Here is a 14,372-nt window from a genome sequence, read left to right on the forward strand (position 1 = left end):
AGCTTACTCCTAACTCAGTGAATCCAGTTTCCTATCAAAGTTTGGGGGCGGAGCGGCTGACCACAGACCTTTCTCATCTACATTCCTTCTAAGGAACACCAACAGAAAAGATGGGGGAAAGTGTTTTGGAGAATTCAATGCAGAATACTTTGTGACTGAACTTCTGAACTCTTCTAATATATTTCTGGCTGCTGTCTGGAACTAAATAGATTCCAAATAAATTCAAAGACGTTCAACAGCCTATAGAAACTGGAGAAGAGCGTGCAAAAATCTAAAAGTAGACCAGACCTCTATAGTTCCTAAGCTATGTAAACTGTGATTTCAGGCATCTGCTTTCAAACAATATGTTTCAGTTAGCTGCTCCCCGTTCACCCCTTTCTTGCAGTAGTCATTCCAAAATCAATGCAAAGTGCCCAAACTGGACACCTGGAGTGGTTCAAGTGAAGTTAGTTTACCCAGCTTGTTCCTGTTGGCCCCTGGGATTTAGGCACTACTTTCTATATATACACATTTTTATCAGAAGTGTAGTTTACCATTTCTTGTGCAACATCATCAGGAGTTTCCTTCTCCAGATCAAAAGTAAACTCAATGGCTCCATTATCTTTGGGTTTTCCTTTCAGTTTCTTAGGATCTTCTACCCAGAGTCTTAAGGCAATAGAGGATTTCCTACCATGGTCTTCTTCTGCAAGTTCCACTCTTACCCCAGTATCTTCAGCAAAAAACGCATGGCTTAATAAATCTTTAATTTCATATCTGCAAAGGATATAAAGAAGAATCAAACACTGCAAGTCAACAATTTTAGAAAGGTTTGTAAAAAGAAACTGCTGTTAAAAGTGGAAATATTTACACTGTTTGGTGTTCACCCATAATGAATTTTTGTTCTTTCTGAAAAGATGTGGGATTTTGAAAACAAAGTGAAATTGAAAAAGAAAAAATTGACATTTCCTATTTCTCAAAGCTTAAGCAATATTCATACACCACAAGCACTTAGAGAAATGCAGATTATAGCTTTGTTCAACTTTTCTTAAGTATCTGAGCTTAAAGAGTACCAGAGAAGAGATTCTCTCTAGGCTGTGAGCTGCAGTCTCTAAAAACTGTATTTGTGAAAGTCAGGAAATACTCAGTACGAGACAAACTGGCAGAGACCAGTAAAACATTAATTTTTAAAACCAAAGCTGGAAACTAGGCACATGTCTCCATGTCCAGAGGGCACTGAAATCTGCTACCACAGCTCATGATGAATCCACAACACCAGCTTTTATCACCCTCCCTGCCCCCTACAGAACCTTCCCATTGACATTTTTTGGACTGCTGAACCAGAAATTGCAAGAATACCCTAGCTCAGCTCCACAGTGATGCTGAGTGGCTGAGAGATACAACAGCACTGCTTATCCTGACACTGAATGCCAGGAAAGCAGGAAATAATTTAGATCTGCACTTCCATGCTGCATTTTCTTCTGCACAGGGCAGACCCACAGACCAGAGCAGAAATCCACAGACAGTTCTGAAATCCCTGCATACATGTTATTTAATACAAAACTCGATCCCTTGAAACAAACCTTTCTTCTTTGTTTTTGCAGATGCACTCCCCAATTATCTCCTTAATTTCAGGATCGGTAACTTTCTCAAAGCTTGCTGGCTTTATACCCTAAAAGCATAAAGAAAAACAATTTAATGTGAAAAAGAATTACATTACATCTCTTAATCAAGCATATTTTCTCTGCATTTTAAAGGTAACTCAACCCAGGAACTTACTAAAACTTTTAAGTTGCTTAATGCAAAAATGAGTTAAGGATTTAGGGATACTATACTTCTAAATACCATTGCACTTCAAAACTAATACAGTAGTTTGCACGAGCTCAGCCGTACACAGGGGAAGTATCCCTTTTTCTTTACCAACTTTTTCAAATCTTACCTTTATATCCTCTGGACTCTAAAGTGAATATTCAAGAAACAGCTAAGTTTAAATTTCAAAAATAACCGTTTTCTGGAATTATTCCTTTTATGTTTTTGCCTCAACTCTCAAAGCACTAAATGAATAAGGACAGATAATCACGTTTTTCTTCAGATAGCTAGTACTGAAAATGAGTGAAAAATACCTTAGAATAGTCCATATTCCTGTTTCCCACAAACCTCTTTCTTTTCCATCACCCAAACACTCTCCAACATATTCCCCTCTGCATAAAAAAATTAAAGATCAACCCTGAAACCAAGCAGGGAAGCAGGAGAATACAACATCTCTGCACTCCTCCTGAATTTCCCAGGATGTTGTTAGAAACCCCTTGGGAATATGTGATAGAACAGGTGCAACCTATAAATCTAGTTAAATCTCTGTCAAATGTTAGCATTTTTGCTGGGAACAGATTTGGAACAGCAACCTATGAGCACGGCCTTTCAAGGAGAAAAACCAACTACCCACTGCAGAAGAAAACTCTGGGAAGCAGAATCAGTGTCCCCACATCCATCTATATATTCAGCTACAGGTGACAAGTGGCAACGCAAGAAGTTGTTCTTTGTATTTTTGATGTCCAACATAAATCACAGAATTAATTGATTCCCTTTTAAAACCATGTTATTACCTCTACCTATTAAACCAAGATGTATACGGATGAAAATATGACAAAATTTATTTGAGAAGAGATGATGCAGTTGGACCTTATCACTTAAGGACCCAAGTACTTCCAATGAAGTCAATGAGCAGAACAAAAAGGAAACACAATTTCCCTTATCTAAAAACCAGAATGTGTTAAAGCACATAACTGAATGGGAACTGAACATTTAGCTCCATACAAATCCTATTAAAGTTTCACTCTGAAATAATAGTAAATAATGGCTCATGCAGTCACAGATAAGGAGCCCCGCAGAGTAGACTTTTGGCTCACCCAGTGCATTAAAAGAAGAAAACAAGTATTTTCAAAGAGGGTCTGCAAATAATACACCGAATTAAGTCTTAAATAATTTTTATGGATGAATTTCAGTGAGGGCTGGAGCTTCTCTCAGAATTTCTGAATATTTCAGCATCAGATTATACTTTTTTCCTTTTATGAACATTCTGTTCAAGCTGCAGATTCTATTTCAAACTTTATTAATAATTTTAGATCAACAACCCCCTATTTGTCTTGAAATTCTAGAATGAAATATGTAAATTGTAGATTTTGAAAAAACAATAATAAATATACAGAACAGTCACTCAAAGACTCAGCTCCTTGGTTTTGTTTCAGCAGAAAGCTGCAGCGATCCAAAGAAACCCATTTTTGTGAGAACAAAACGAAATTATTCATACACGTGGCTGGCTGGCTGTGACCCACTAAAAAGAATTATTTGCTTAAGCAAACCTAAATCTCACTGATGAGACAAGGGTTCAAATTTTGTGTATTAGAAAAATGTGTCAAAAGGCACTGGAGTGCCCGGGCTGCAAAGCCCAGGCTGGCTCCAATGTGCCATGGTAAGCTCTTAGGAGAGCTCTGATACCTGAATCAGAAATGAAAGAAAACAAAAGCACCATCAAAATGTATTTTCAGCAGGACTCCTCTGCACCATAATTCATGTTTAAGCTACAGGAGTCTGGTGTGTTCTCCATCAGGAAGAAGGATAAATCTTATACATTTCAATTCACTGTTGTTTGCTATGAGAAAACTGATTTCCATAATAGTGTGACACTCTCCAGGAAGAAAACATAATAAGATCTAATAAAGACTTTAACCTGAAGAGAGACAGGTTTAGATTAGACATAAGAAAGAAATTCCTCTCTGTGATGGTGGGGAGGCCCTAGCACAGGGAGCCCAGAGCATCAGATCCCCAATGACTGGTTCCCAATATTGACCTTACAAATTGCTTCCACAAATAAAAAACAGCAACTCTTTCACCAACACTTTCCCCATCTTTGGTAGAACATCAACTCCTCTCCAAGTATCCATTGTGTTAATCTGCTGAACAGCTATGAGTAGATGACTAAAACAAATGAGGACAAAAATTGTGAAGTACTGAACAGAGTTGCTTTGGCAAAGTGTTTTCTCCCTGTCCCTGTGCTATAGGATGCTTTTCTTCCTTACTCTTCATTAAACTCTCCAAGGCCAGCTCACTGGGATGCTGCAAACCCTCCCTTGCAGCACAGTGCCCCTGACAATGAAGGGGGATTCTATTTGCCATCAAAGGGCTCATCTCATTCACCTAAACAAAAGCCATCTGTTTTCACTGAGCATTCCCAAGGAAACACAGCACCAAAATTCAAAGTGTATTAGGCAAGAGATTATCCATGACAGTTTGGAAGCTGTACAGCCTCTTATAAATTAAAATAAATTCAATGCCACCACATGTGAAAGGCTGAGCTCACTGGGAGGCATAAGGGGCATAATGATAATACAGATTCCTTAAATGTTGAAATATATATACACATATATAAACCAACAGCAAAATGAGAGATCAAATGGAGAGCTTCTCTGTACCAAACAGGATGATTTATTCTGACTCCCTCACCACCACTTATTTCCATACCCTTCTTTCTGAAGAAATTAGATTTATGATCCACTGCCCTCCAGTACAAGGCATCTGAGTCTATAGCCAGACATATACAGAAAAAGTTGCATCCTTCATGCTGAGGGAAGAAACGTGCTGCTTATTCTGCAGGGTCTAAAAACAGCCACTCGCCATTTTCCATCAGCAGAGCACACTTTGGAAGAGCAGCACGTGATGCTCTGAAGGGACACAGCGAATGCCACACAAGTCACTGGCACGTCTGACCCACGTCAGTCAGTGTTCTAGAGGCTTTCCTGGCCCCTAGAAGTGCCCTTCCACCCCAGAGTCAGCCTGCTCTGGGCTAGCACTCCACCTTCCACCTGAAGGTAACTCTAGGCTCATGTCATTCCTAAAAATGGAAAAAACCTTCTACCAAAAAAGGTGAAGCCACATTTCCAACTGAAACTGCACCTTGGTACACACTCTCTGAAGTCAGTGAAATGAAGGTAAAGCTCTCAGTTTTACCAGGATCTTGTTCTATGACATCACAGTGTACAATTATAAACTCATCTCTGTTTCCCTCCAGAATGGTGCTCCATCTTAATGCAAAGCTAAGAGGGTTACCTGCAGATCTAAGAAGATCTCCAAAAGCCACAAGAAGTCCATGCAATGACATTGACAACATGATTTGCCTGCTGTCATTGTGCCACAGCCGCAGCATTAATTCTGCCTGTGTGCACTATGGCATACAGCCTGCGTATGCTGAGAAAACCTTCAAGAGTTGATGAGAACAAACAATATGAAAGCTTTACATGCAAACCAGAACACTGTCACAGGGTGGGTTGTTCTGAAGCACAGGTTTGTACCACTAAACCCAAGGAGATGGCCAGGAACTCTCTGGAGATGCAGCTGCTCTGCTGTGCACTCTGCAGCACATGCCTAAGAAAACACTAGGCTGGAGCAGCCTGGGAAGGTCACGGATTCCAATGTTTCATCACTATTGTCTACATCAAAATCACTTGGCAGAATGATTAAACACAAAAAAAATCTCAGTAAGAAAAACCATCAAGTTATGCATGAAAAATGAGATTATGGCATCAGAACGAAGGGCACTGCAAATATGCTGACCAGGAAATCACTTCAAAGTGAACTGTGGTAAATGTGGCTTGGCCCCACTGCTTGGGAAAGATGTGCTTTCTATTTACGGTACATATCCATTTTTGAAATGTTTACACTCCATCATTCAGGCTGAAAGGGCAGAGAGAGGTGACAGGCTGGAACAAGCATGTCTTGTCTGGCAGAGAAATGAGCCCCTCTGCACATTCCCAAACATGACCACCTCCTTATCCTGGACAACTGCAAACATACAGGCACACGCAGAAAAACAGAAATGCAAAAATTAATGCAGCTATTTAGCCGTAAGAATACAGTCAGGCAGAATAAAAGGTCACTGAAATAAATTATAATCTTACACTACAGACATGCAGAATGTGACATATGCTGAAATAATGTCTCAGAAAGGTAATGTTTACATTTTCTACACCAATAAGGATGACCAACACGTGTGATTTGGACAGCTGGGACCTGAGGTGTATCTCATGTCCTAGTACCAGGCAAGGGCATGGTAGAGTGTTAGAAAACAGAGTAGAAACTACTGAAAACATATTATAGTGGCAAAACCCAAATCATACCCTGCCTGTGCTGGGCAGCAGGGAGAATATCAGCTCAGTGGGACCCAACAGAAGGTTGGCAGTCTAAACTTTTTGCTGGTTGTCACTTCTTGATGCAAACTCTAGCCAGCAATTCCAACCCCTATGAATGCTATCAATACCTCTGGTAGTTGCCACTACAATGCTGAACCCAAGGCAGGAAAAGAAAGTTATTTTATTTTATACTTTTTAAATAAAGGCATCAGGCAGCTAGACACAGCAAACACATTTCACAATGCACTGACCCTCAATTTAAAACACTAGAAATAGTATTTATCTTTCTAGTGCAAAAAAGCCCCAGCCTCATAAAGAAGCAAATGTCCCACTGAGAAGCTGCAGCATTCAGGGGCTCTGCACCCTCTCCATCCAAGAAGGTCAGAGCCACCTTCTGCTCTTAGTGAGGCCCTAAAATTCATCTAATACTGGAAGAAAACTGTCTAATTTCAGCCTCTTGGTTTACACTCCATTTTTGACTATATTTCAGTTTATAAGCCCCAAGGCTTGCACAAGCTGCTGCATCACCAAACCTAACTCTTATTCCAAGTGATCTTAGAGTTACTTTGTCTTTTTGTAATCACTGCCCCAGCTTAGGGCAGACCCCACTGCATGGTGCTGGCTCACGACCCCACACCCCAAACTCCTCCAGCTCCTCCTCAGACCCCACAGACCACTCACACTGCTTGGAGCAGGGTCCCTTCTGTCGGCAGCTCCCCTGCAGATGCAACTCCGCTAGAGAAGCTGTTGAGCCCACCAGAAGGCTCCTCCTGGGACAGAGGATCTCCCCCAGGACGAGGCTCCTCCTGCACCCTCACCCCAGAGGTCCACCCCCTGCTCCTCCTTCCAGCCTGACAGTTGTGCAGCTCATGGCATTTGACAGGGCTTTCTCCACTCAACAGAGAGCTGGTTAACCCTTTCCTTGGAAAAACAGTAATGCCAATTTTGCCATCTAAGGAATCCTGGTGCCTTTGCTCTCACTGCTACTACCCCAAATTCAGATGAAAACTGCACACCCTCCGTGCTGGTACCTGATGCTTTTGTCTTCAGCTTTCCCTCCCAGACAGTTCTGCTTCAAAAATACCCCCAACAAGGACCTTTCAACAGCTTCTGCATCATTGCTTTTTCTATATGACAAATATCATCTCCCACCTCTCTGGAGCTGCCAGTATAAAGCCAGTTTTACAAAACTATAATAATTTACCATCTAATTCTGAGCTGTGTAAATGTTACTGCCATAGAAAACGAGTTGGCTCAGGCTTCTTCCATCAGTGTTTAAAACAATGGCTACTTAAAGTCTAAAAATTGAAATATAACATCTAATTAGGAATCCTCTGATTAATCATTATTCTTTGCCATCTTGGATATTGTTTTGATAAATGAGGCTTAGGAGACTGGCAAAGTCTTAATTTCCAGTATTCCAGGTGGCTACGAGGTGTGCACACAGCTTCTCTAGGTACATGGAGCAATGAAAAGCTCGATGTTCTCCATGGCTCCAGGTGCACACACACCTTCCCAGTAATACCAGCTCCCATGGTGATACTGAGTACCTGACCAGTCTCACAGGCAGGACATGAGGCTACAGAGCCTGAAATTAGAAGAGCCTCTTGTAGCCACCCCAAGAACCCCTAGAGTCCAAGGAAGTGTCCCCTAAGCTGCCCACACTGGTAGCATTTAGGCCATATCTGAAGGACCATACCAAAACAGAGCCAACATCCCTTGTGCCAAAGCTAATAAATAAACACTGTGATAAAGAACCATGGAATAACAACACTGAGTAACCATGCAGATCTAGCATCACAGAATCACAGAATGGTTTGGGTTGGAAGGCACCTTAAAGACCATCTCATTCCAACCTCCCTGTAATGGGCAGGGACACCTTTCACTAGACCAGGTAGCTTCAAGTCCTGCCCAACCTAGCCTTGGATAACAGAGATAAAGGCAAGGAACTCACCTGAGCAATCAAACCATTCCATGTCTCTGAGAAGCTGCAGCATGGTTTGCAGCCACCCCATGGTGCAGAGCATGGTAACCATCCAGCAGATCCATGGCTGCACACACTCACCTTCCTGCAATGCCAAGGGAGCTGCTACAGCCAGAGGATGAAGATAACTGCACAGCTGAGCAGCTTCTGAAGCCTTTTGTGGGCTTTAAAATTATTTCTGAGTGGCTCTGGGCTAAAAGCAACACTTTAAGAAGAATTAAACTACCACACATCAGCCCATTGGGCTGTATTTGCGGCCGATGGAGATAAAATCAGTGACAAAGGTAACTGAAAATATTTGATGTAGCTGCATCAAAACACACTCCAAGTGTAGAATTGTAAGCTTACACATAAGCCTGAAACAGGTTTGTGCAACCCAGAGCTCAGATACCTCAACTTCTAGAATGCAGTATACATTCAGCAGTACCAACACCTCATCAAAATATGCTTTTGAACCTTCCAATGACAGGATCCAATACCAATTAAGGACGTGTACTCACACAGGTTACTTTTCGGTAGATTTGAGCAGCATTCTGGCATTCTGAGTAAGGGTATTCTGAGGTAGCCATTTCCAGCATGCACATTCCAAATGCGTAGACATCCACAGATTCATCATAGTGTTCCTCATACATTTCCGGGGCCATGAATTCTGGTGTACCTACACAGACAAACATAATGTTGGTTTTTTACAGGAGTCCAAATGGCTTTAACCACAAGCTTTTTCACCTGTGAGAAGTGTGCCCAGTACAATTGTGTATAGGTGCATACAAGATAATTTCCAAAGAGCTCAAGCATCTCCCAGGGAGCAAATCCAATGTCGATGTATGCACTTCCATGCCTATGGCTTGTTGACAATAATCCAAAGTGGGAAAGCAGGGCAGAGGGGAAGCAGGATGGAGGGGAGGGGGAAGGAAAAGAATGAAAAATTTCAAAAATGAGCAAGAAAATGAGCTATGGTTCATTTCCTGCCCATACCGAAGTGATAGAATGGTTTCTGTCTGGCTGGAGAGAAGGATGTGTAAAGGGCCAGGGAGGTGAAAAGGGAAGAAGAAATGAGAACCTTCACTCTTGCTTTCATCAGTGCAAATTTGCCTTTTTTTTTTGTTTCCTCCAGAGATACAGAGTAACCACCAGCAGGCAGACAGCACTTTGGAAACCAGAAGTATCACAAATCACCTACAGAGTCATGCACAAAACGTCAAACCTAATTCTGTCACTGGTTTAGTGGGACAAATCAATGAGGCTACTCATAGAACAAGGTCCTACTCAATAGGAATTGGGGAATCAGGAATCTGATGCAACTTGGTAAATATGAAGTGAGGCACTGGGAGATGCAGCTTGGGGACAAGCAGCAACCCCAACACTGGCAACATTTCCTCAGCAAACTACTCTCAAAAGGGAGGGCTTACAAAGCAAAACAGAAAACTATTAACATTTGGGTAATTCATTCCAGGAACTGTATCTCCTACTGTAATTCATTTATTTCCTTTCTACATAGAAAAGATGAAGGAAGAGAGATCAGTGCAATGGTGTGTCAAGGGACAGTAGCAGCAAGCTGTTGGGATGCCAAAAAAAGAGTGGCAGGTTTTGGACCATGAGAAAGACCCAGATAAACTCTTTCTGTCCAGCCTCAGCACCCAAACTGCCCCCAGCCCTGGCAGATCCCATCAATGCTTTGTTATGTCATCACTAATCAGCAGCAAAAGCACAACTCTAATTAAAGTAACATAGAATCAGAAAAAGTAGTTCTGGCATATTCCAGGATGGTTTGGATTGGAAGGTACCTTAAAGATCATCCCATCCACCCCCTGAGAGGTAGTGACACCTACCACTATCCCATGTGGCTCCAAGCCCCATCCAACCTGGCCTTGGACACTGCCAGGGATCCAGGGGCAGCCACAGCTGCTCTGGGCACCCTGTGCCAGGGCCTCACCACCCTCACAGTAATATGTTTCTTCCTAAATCTCCTCCAGGTACAAGCCATCACCCAAGTCCCTAAAGAAATTGAGGAAACATCATACCTGGAGGTGTCCCAGGCCAGGCTGGATGGAGCTTGGAGCAACCTGGGGCAGAGGAAGGTATCCCAGCCATGGCAGACAAGATGATCTTTAAGACCCCTTCTAATCCCAACCATTCTAGGATTTTCTGACTTGTCCAAAACTCTTTTTAAACGGCAACGTAAAGGACAACCCTCAAAATTAGGGTCTGCTTTTGCACACATTTCTGGAGTAGACTTGACTTAACTTATGAACAAGTATTTCTGTAAAATTAATTTCACAAAATTCAAGATTGATCTCTTCCCTTGTTTATGTTCTTCCACCTTCTCCTTCCACCTCAAAGACACTCATGCCTACAGCCTCAGCAAATCAGCCAGACCCATGTCATGGAGGCTCAGTGTAGTCGCTCTCTCTGGGTGTTGTTAAAGCTGTCACTAAGGCAGAGGCTGATACTCAGAAAAGGTTAACAGCTGCCACAAGAAATTATTTTGGAGCTGCTGCCTTGCTTTAGAAGGAACACAACTCAGCAGTGAATCTCATGAATTCCAGAGCATTTAAAACAAATCTGAAAAAGTGATAGCAATAGTCTAAGAAACAAATGGAATACTTGGCACCATTCCAAAGCAGAACAAAAATGACATTTCCCCCATTCCTTGGAGTGGAAAGGAATACCTACAAGCATCCTTCAACATAACAGCCCAGCTAAACGTGAAGCTGTTCAGCACCCACTCAGCTGCTCTTGGCAGGAGCAGGTTTGCCCTGGCTGGGCTCCCGCAGAGACACTGCAGTGTGCTGATTTCATCCCTTCCAGCCAACGTGAAATGCAGCTACTGATATGCCTTTAGAGCTACTCCCTCTGCAGAGGGGGCAGCATTACTCATCACCAGTGTTTCCATGCCTCCTTTATTCTCTCCTTGGAGCAGTAGTGCTCATGAAAATTATAAGCTTAGTTTAATTGCCAAAATGAATGCAGACACTTTGCCAGCATCCTGCAGCCCTTACAGTATCAAATTCCTTTCAGACATGACTGTATTTTGATGGTGTTCTGTTCATAACTGATTTTACAAAAACCTGTATAAGTATTACTAGTATTCTTACCAATATTTGTACTACTGATGCTACTCCTTGTATTGCTACTACTGATACTATTCCCAGTATAGATATGACGGATATTATTCCCAGTACTAGTACTTCTGGAATTATTCCCAATATTGGTATTACTTATATTATTCCCAGTATTGTTATTGTTGATATTATTCCAATATGTCCCATGAACAACTGTTACCCTGCAAAAAAATTATTTGAAGAAATACTGACCCTCAACAGAGAAAAACACCACCAGTTACGAGAAGTTAAAAATGAGAGAAACTTAACAAATATAAACAAACACGAGTTCATTAAAATCAATGAAATTAAGCAGATCCACAGCAGCCAAGTACATATGTGAAATTTCTACTGTTTAGACTTCACTGGTTCTGGGCTCCCTATGCATTAAGGATGATACAGGAGGAAGGAGAAGAGGAAGTTATGATACCATTACTTACTGATTCCTATTTTTATAGGGGTATAGAGGCAACAGTCCCAAACCCACTTTAACTTCCACTACCAATTTGCTACTTTAAAATCACTAATGCAAAATGGGAAAGGAAGATGTTAAATAGACAGCCACGATACTGACCGAGGGAAGTCAAAGAGAACAGGAGCATTACCTATGACACTTTTGGCAAATGAAGCTCTTTTGAGTGTTGCCAAACCCAAGTCTCCTATTTTCACAGATCCAGTTGGTCCAGTAATAAAAATATTATCACATTTCAAGTCTCTGTGAATTATTGGTGGAGTTCTTGTGTGTAAGAAAAGAAGACCCTTCAGGATTTGCCGACACCAACTCCGCAGGACTTTAGGTTTCATCACTTTAAACCTCTTCAGATACCTGGAGCACAACACACACACAAGTGGGTAAAAAGGAAGTGAAAATACTTTGTTAGAGATTTGAGGGGCTTTAACATCATAGCTTAAGTTTTCTGAAACTCCACTATGGATAAAAGCCCTTTATTAGATGCCACAAGAGCAGCACAGAAATATCCCAAAATTGAATGAAATAGATCTTCACAAAGGAGGAATTAGAGCATTCAGTTTTAGGGAGGATGATAATAAGCATTTTTGGTGCAAATACAACCAAATATTTTGAAGTCTAATCATTCAGTGATTCATTTCATGAAGAGAAGAGCTTTGGAATATGTTCATATATTTTGAAATTTTGAATCAGAAGAATACTGAAGTTTAATTTTAACCACAAACTTAGATCTTTGTACCACACACCTGCATTTCTTTCTATTTACCTGAAGCGCTGGTTGGGAGGGGACATTTGGGGAAGATGTAGGGACTGCTAATGCACTGGCAGAGTAGCACACTGGGTGAGTACTGCTCCCATTGGGGCTGAAAATCTGTTCCAGAATTCATGCCAACTGCTTTATATCAGCCTTAACAAGACTGTCAGTACCAGAAGCTATTAATTCATATTGTTTAGGAGATGACCTAGAGCACCTTCAGCTTCTGAGAGATTCTACCATTCAAGTGCTATTCCATTTGAATTCCCTAACAAAACATGCAAATACAAGCTCAAGAGCCAAGCACAAAACACACCCTGACAAATCCAAACGTCACAGGCGGAAAATGAAACACATCAGAGAACAGCTTTGAGTTGCATAACTGAAACAGGGAAGCAGGCAGAAAGAGATGGAGGCCAAAATTCTGCCCGTCAAACCACTGCGGTTCAAATGCAGGGACAAATGACAGACACCAGAGAACAGCTCCATTTTTTCCTTTAACTGGAGATGGCTTTTTTCAGCATACAAAAGTAGGATTTTGCTATAAATGTCTGCTGCTATTCTTAGCCCCTTGCAGGAGCACAGTACTTACGTCTTCAGCGTTCCAGAGGTCATCAGCTCGGTAACCAGCACGATGCATCTTTTGCCTTTTGCACAGGATTCCCAGAAGTCATAAAACCTCACGATGTTTGGGTGCTGTAGACCTTTCAACATTTCTGCTTCCTCTTTAAATCTCTGCCTCTCTACTTTTGTGAGTTTTCTGTCCTATAAGCCAAAATGAGACATTATTATTAGTGATGGACAAAAATAAAGGCCCTGCATTGCCAGGGTGTTCAGAATTTTAGATTTGTTTTATGCTTGTGTCAAGAGCAATCATAAAATCTTTTATGTAAGAGAGCAGCAGCATTATGAACTAGGGCACTCGGCCTAATTCCAGTATCAAGAAAACAAAGAGATGCCTGTGCTACGCCATTCTTATGACAGCACTAATATTTGAGTCACCATGAACACACCCGTGGCATGATGGATCAACCCTCAGCTATTTCTTCATGTTTGGGTGTCGAGAGGCTCCTCATCCAAGGGATTAATACCCATAGGATGCCATTTCCAGGTATGAGTGTTCTCACAGCCAGGACGGCTCCCACTGTCCTCAGCTGATCCTGGATGCACTGGTACAAAGCACCAGCTGAGGTCCTTGCTGCTCACCACACTGGGTTCTACAGCCCATCCTGTTTACCTCAGGCTAAATTAAAACCATGTTACTTTCCAAAAAAATCCAAACACATAAATTTTTTTATGTGTTTGCTGTTCTGCTTAATTTTGGAGACTTTTCCCTTCTTTTTGGTAAAGGAAGTGTTTGCAACTGTCCTTCAGCTTCTTGCATAGGCTGCATATGCATGGAAATTCTTTAGATTAGAAATGTGAAAATGTCATGTTCTACTACTCTGGTTTTCCTGGGGAATTTCAGGGCATTTCCCCTCCAGGCTGGACCCTGTCCAGCACATGCAGAGACTCTCTGTCTCCCATGGCTCAGAAGAAACTCCAGGGCTGCCTAGACCTCCCCAGCACATGGACACCTCAAAGAGGCAGCCTGGACACTCGCTCCAACCTCTTAGGATGATGAAACAAGGCAGCATGGGAGTTCCACCCCAGACCCCACCATCATGCCTGCCTGGTTTGCCCCCCTTGGTCAAAGCACTGCCCACCCCTGCCCTAGAAATTGAGCTTTTGGGATCTTTAGAAGGTGCTCTTACACAGAAAGCCAAAGGCTCACCAATTACCAAGATTAATTAGTTTGTATTTTGACCTCAGACTTTTCTTTTCTCAAGTCAGTTAGGCACATCTATACAAGCTGCACTCCTTTGCACACAGAATGAATTAAATGGGAACACAGCTGACTTGTAGC

The 14,372-nt window shown here is 41.9% G+C and overlaps 1 protein-coding gene across 9 annotated transcripts in view; it reads right to left on the reverse strand.

The window, feature by feature from the left end:
• Positions 1 to 14,372, reverse strand: part of WNK2 (WNK lysine deficient protein kinase 2) — a 96,092-nt gene that overhangs the window by 47,994 nt on the left and 33,726 nt on the right. For all 9 annotated transcript variants that reach the window (XM_066558217.1, XM_066558216.1, XM_066558218.1 and 6 more), the window contains exons 2-6: positions 13,059 to 13,231; positions 11,849 to 12,069; positions 8,643 to 8,800; positions 1,560 to 1,648; positions 534 to 753 (exon numbers count right to left, since the gene is read on the reverse strand). In XM_066558217.1, coding sequence (XP_066414314.1) covers positions 534 to 753; positions 1,560 to 1,648; positions 8,643 to 8,800; positions 11,849 to 12,069; positions 13,059 to 13,231 — 861 coding nt within the window. The remainder of the gene's footprint in view (positions 1 to 533; positions 754 to 1,559; positions 1,649 to 8,642; positions 8,801 to 11,848; positions 12,070 to 13,058; positions 13,232 to 14,372) is intronic.

This window comes from Molothrus aeneus, chromosome 12 (assembly GCF_037042795.1).
Source record: "Molothrus aeneus isolate 106 chromosome 12, BPBGC_Maene_1.0, whole genome shotgun sequence".
In the NCBI taxonomy this organism is placed as follows: Eukaryota; Metazoa; Chordata; class Aves; order Passeriformes; family Icteridae; genus Molothrus; species Molothrus aeneus.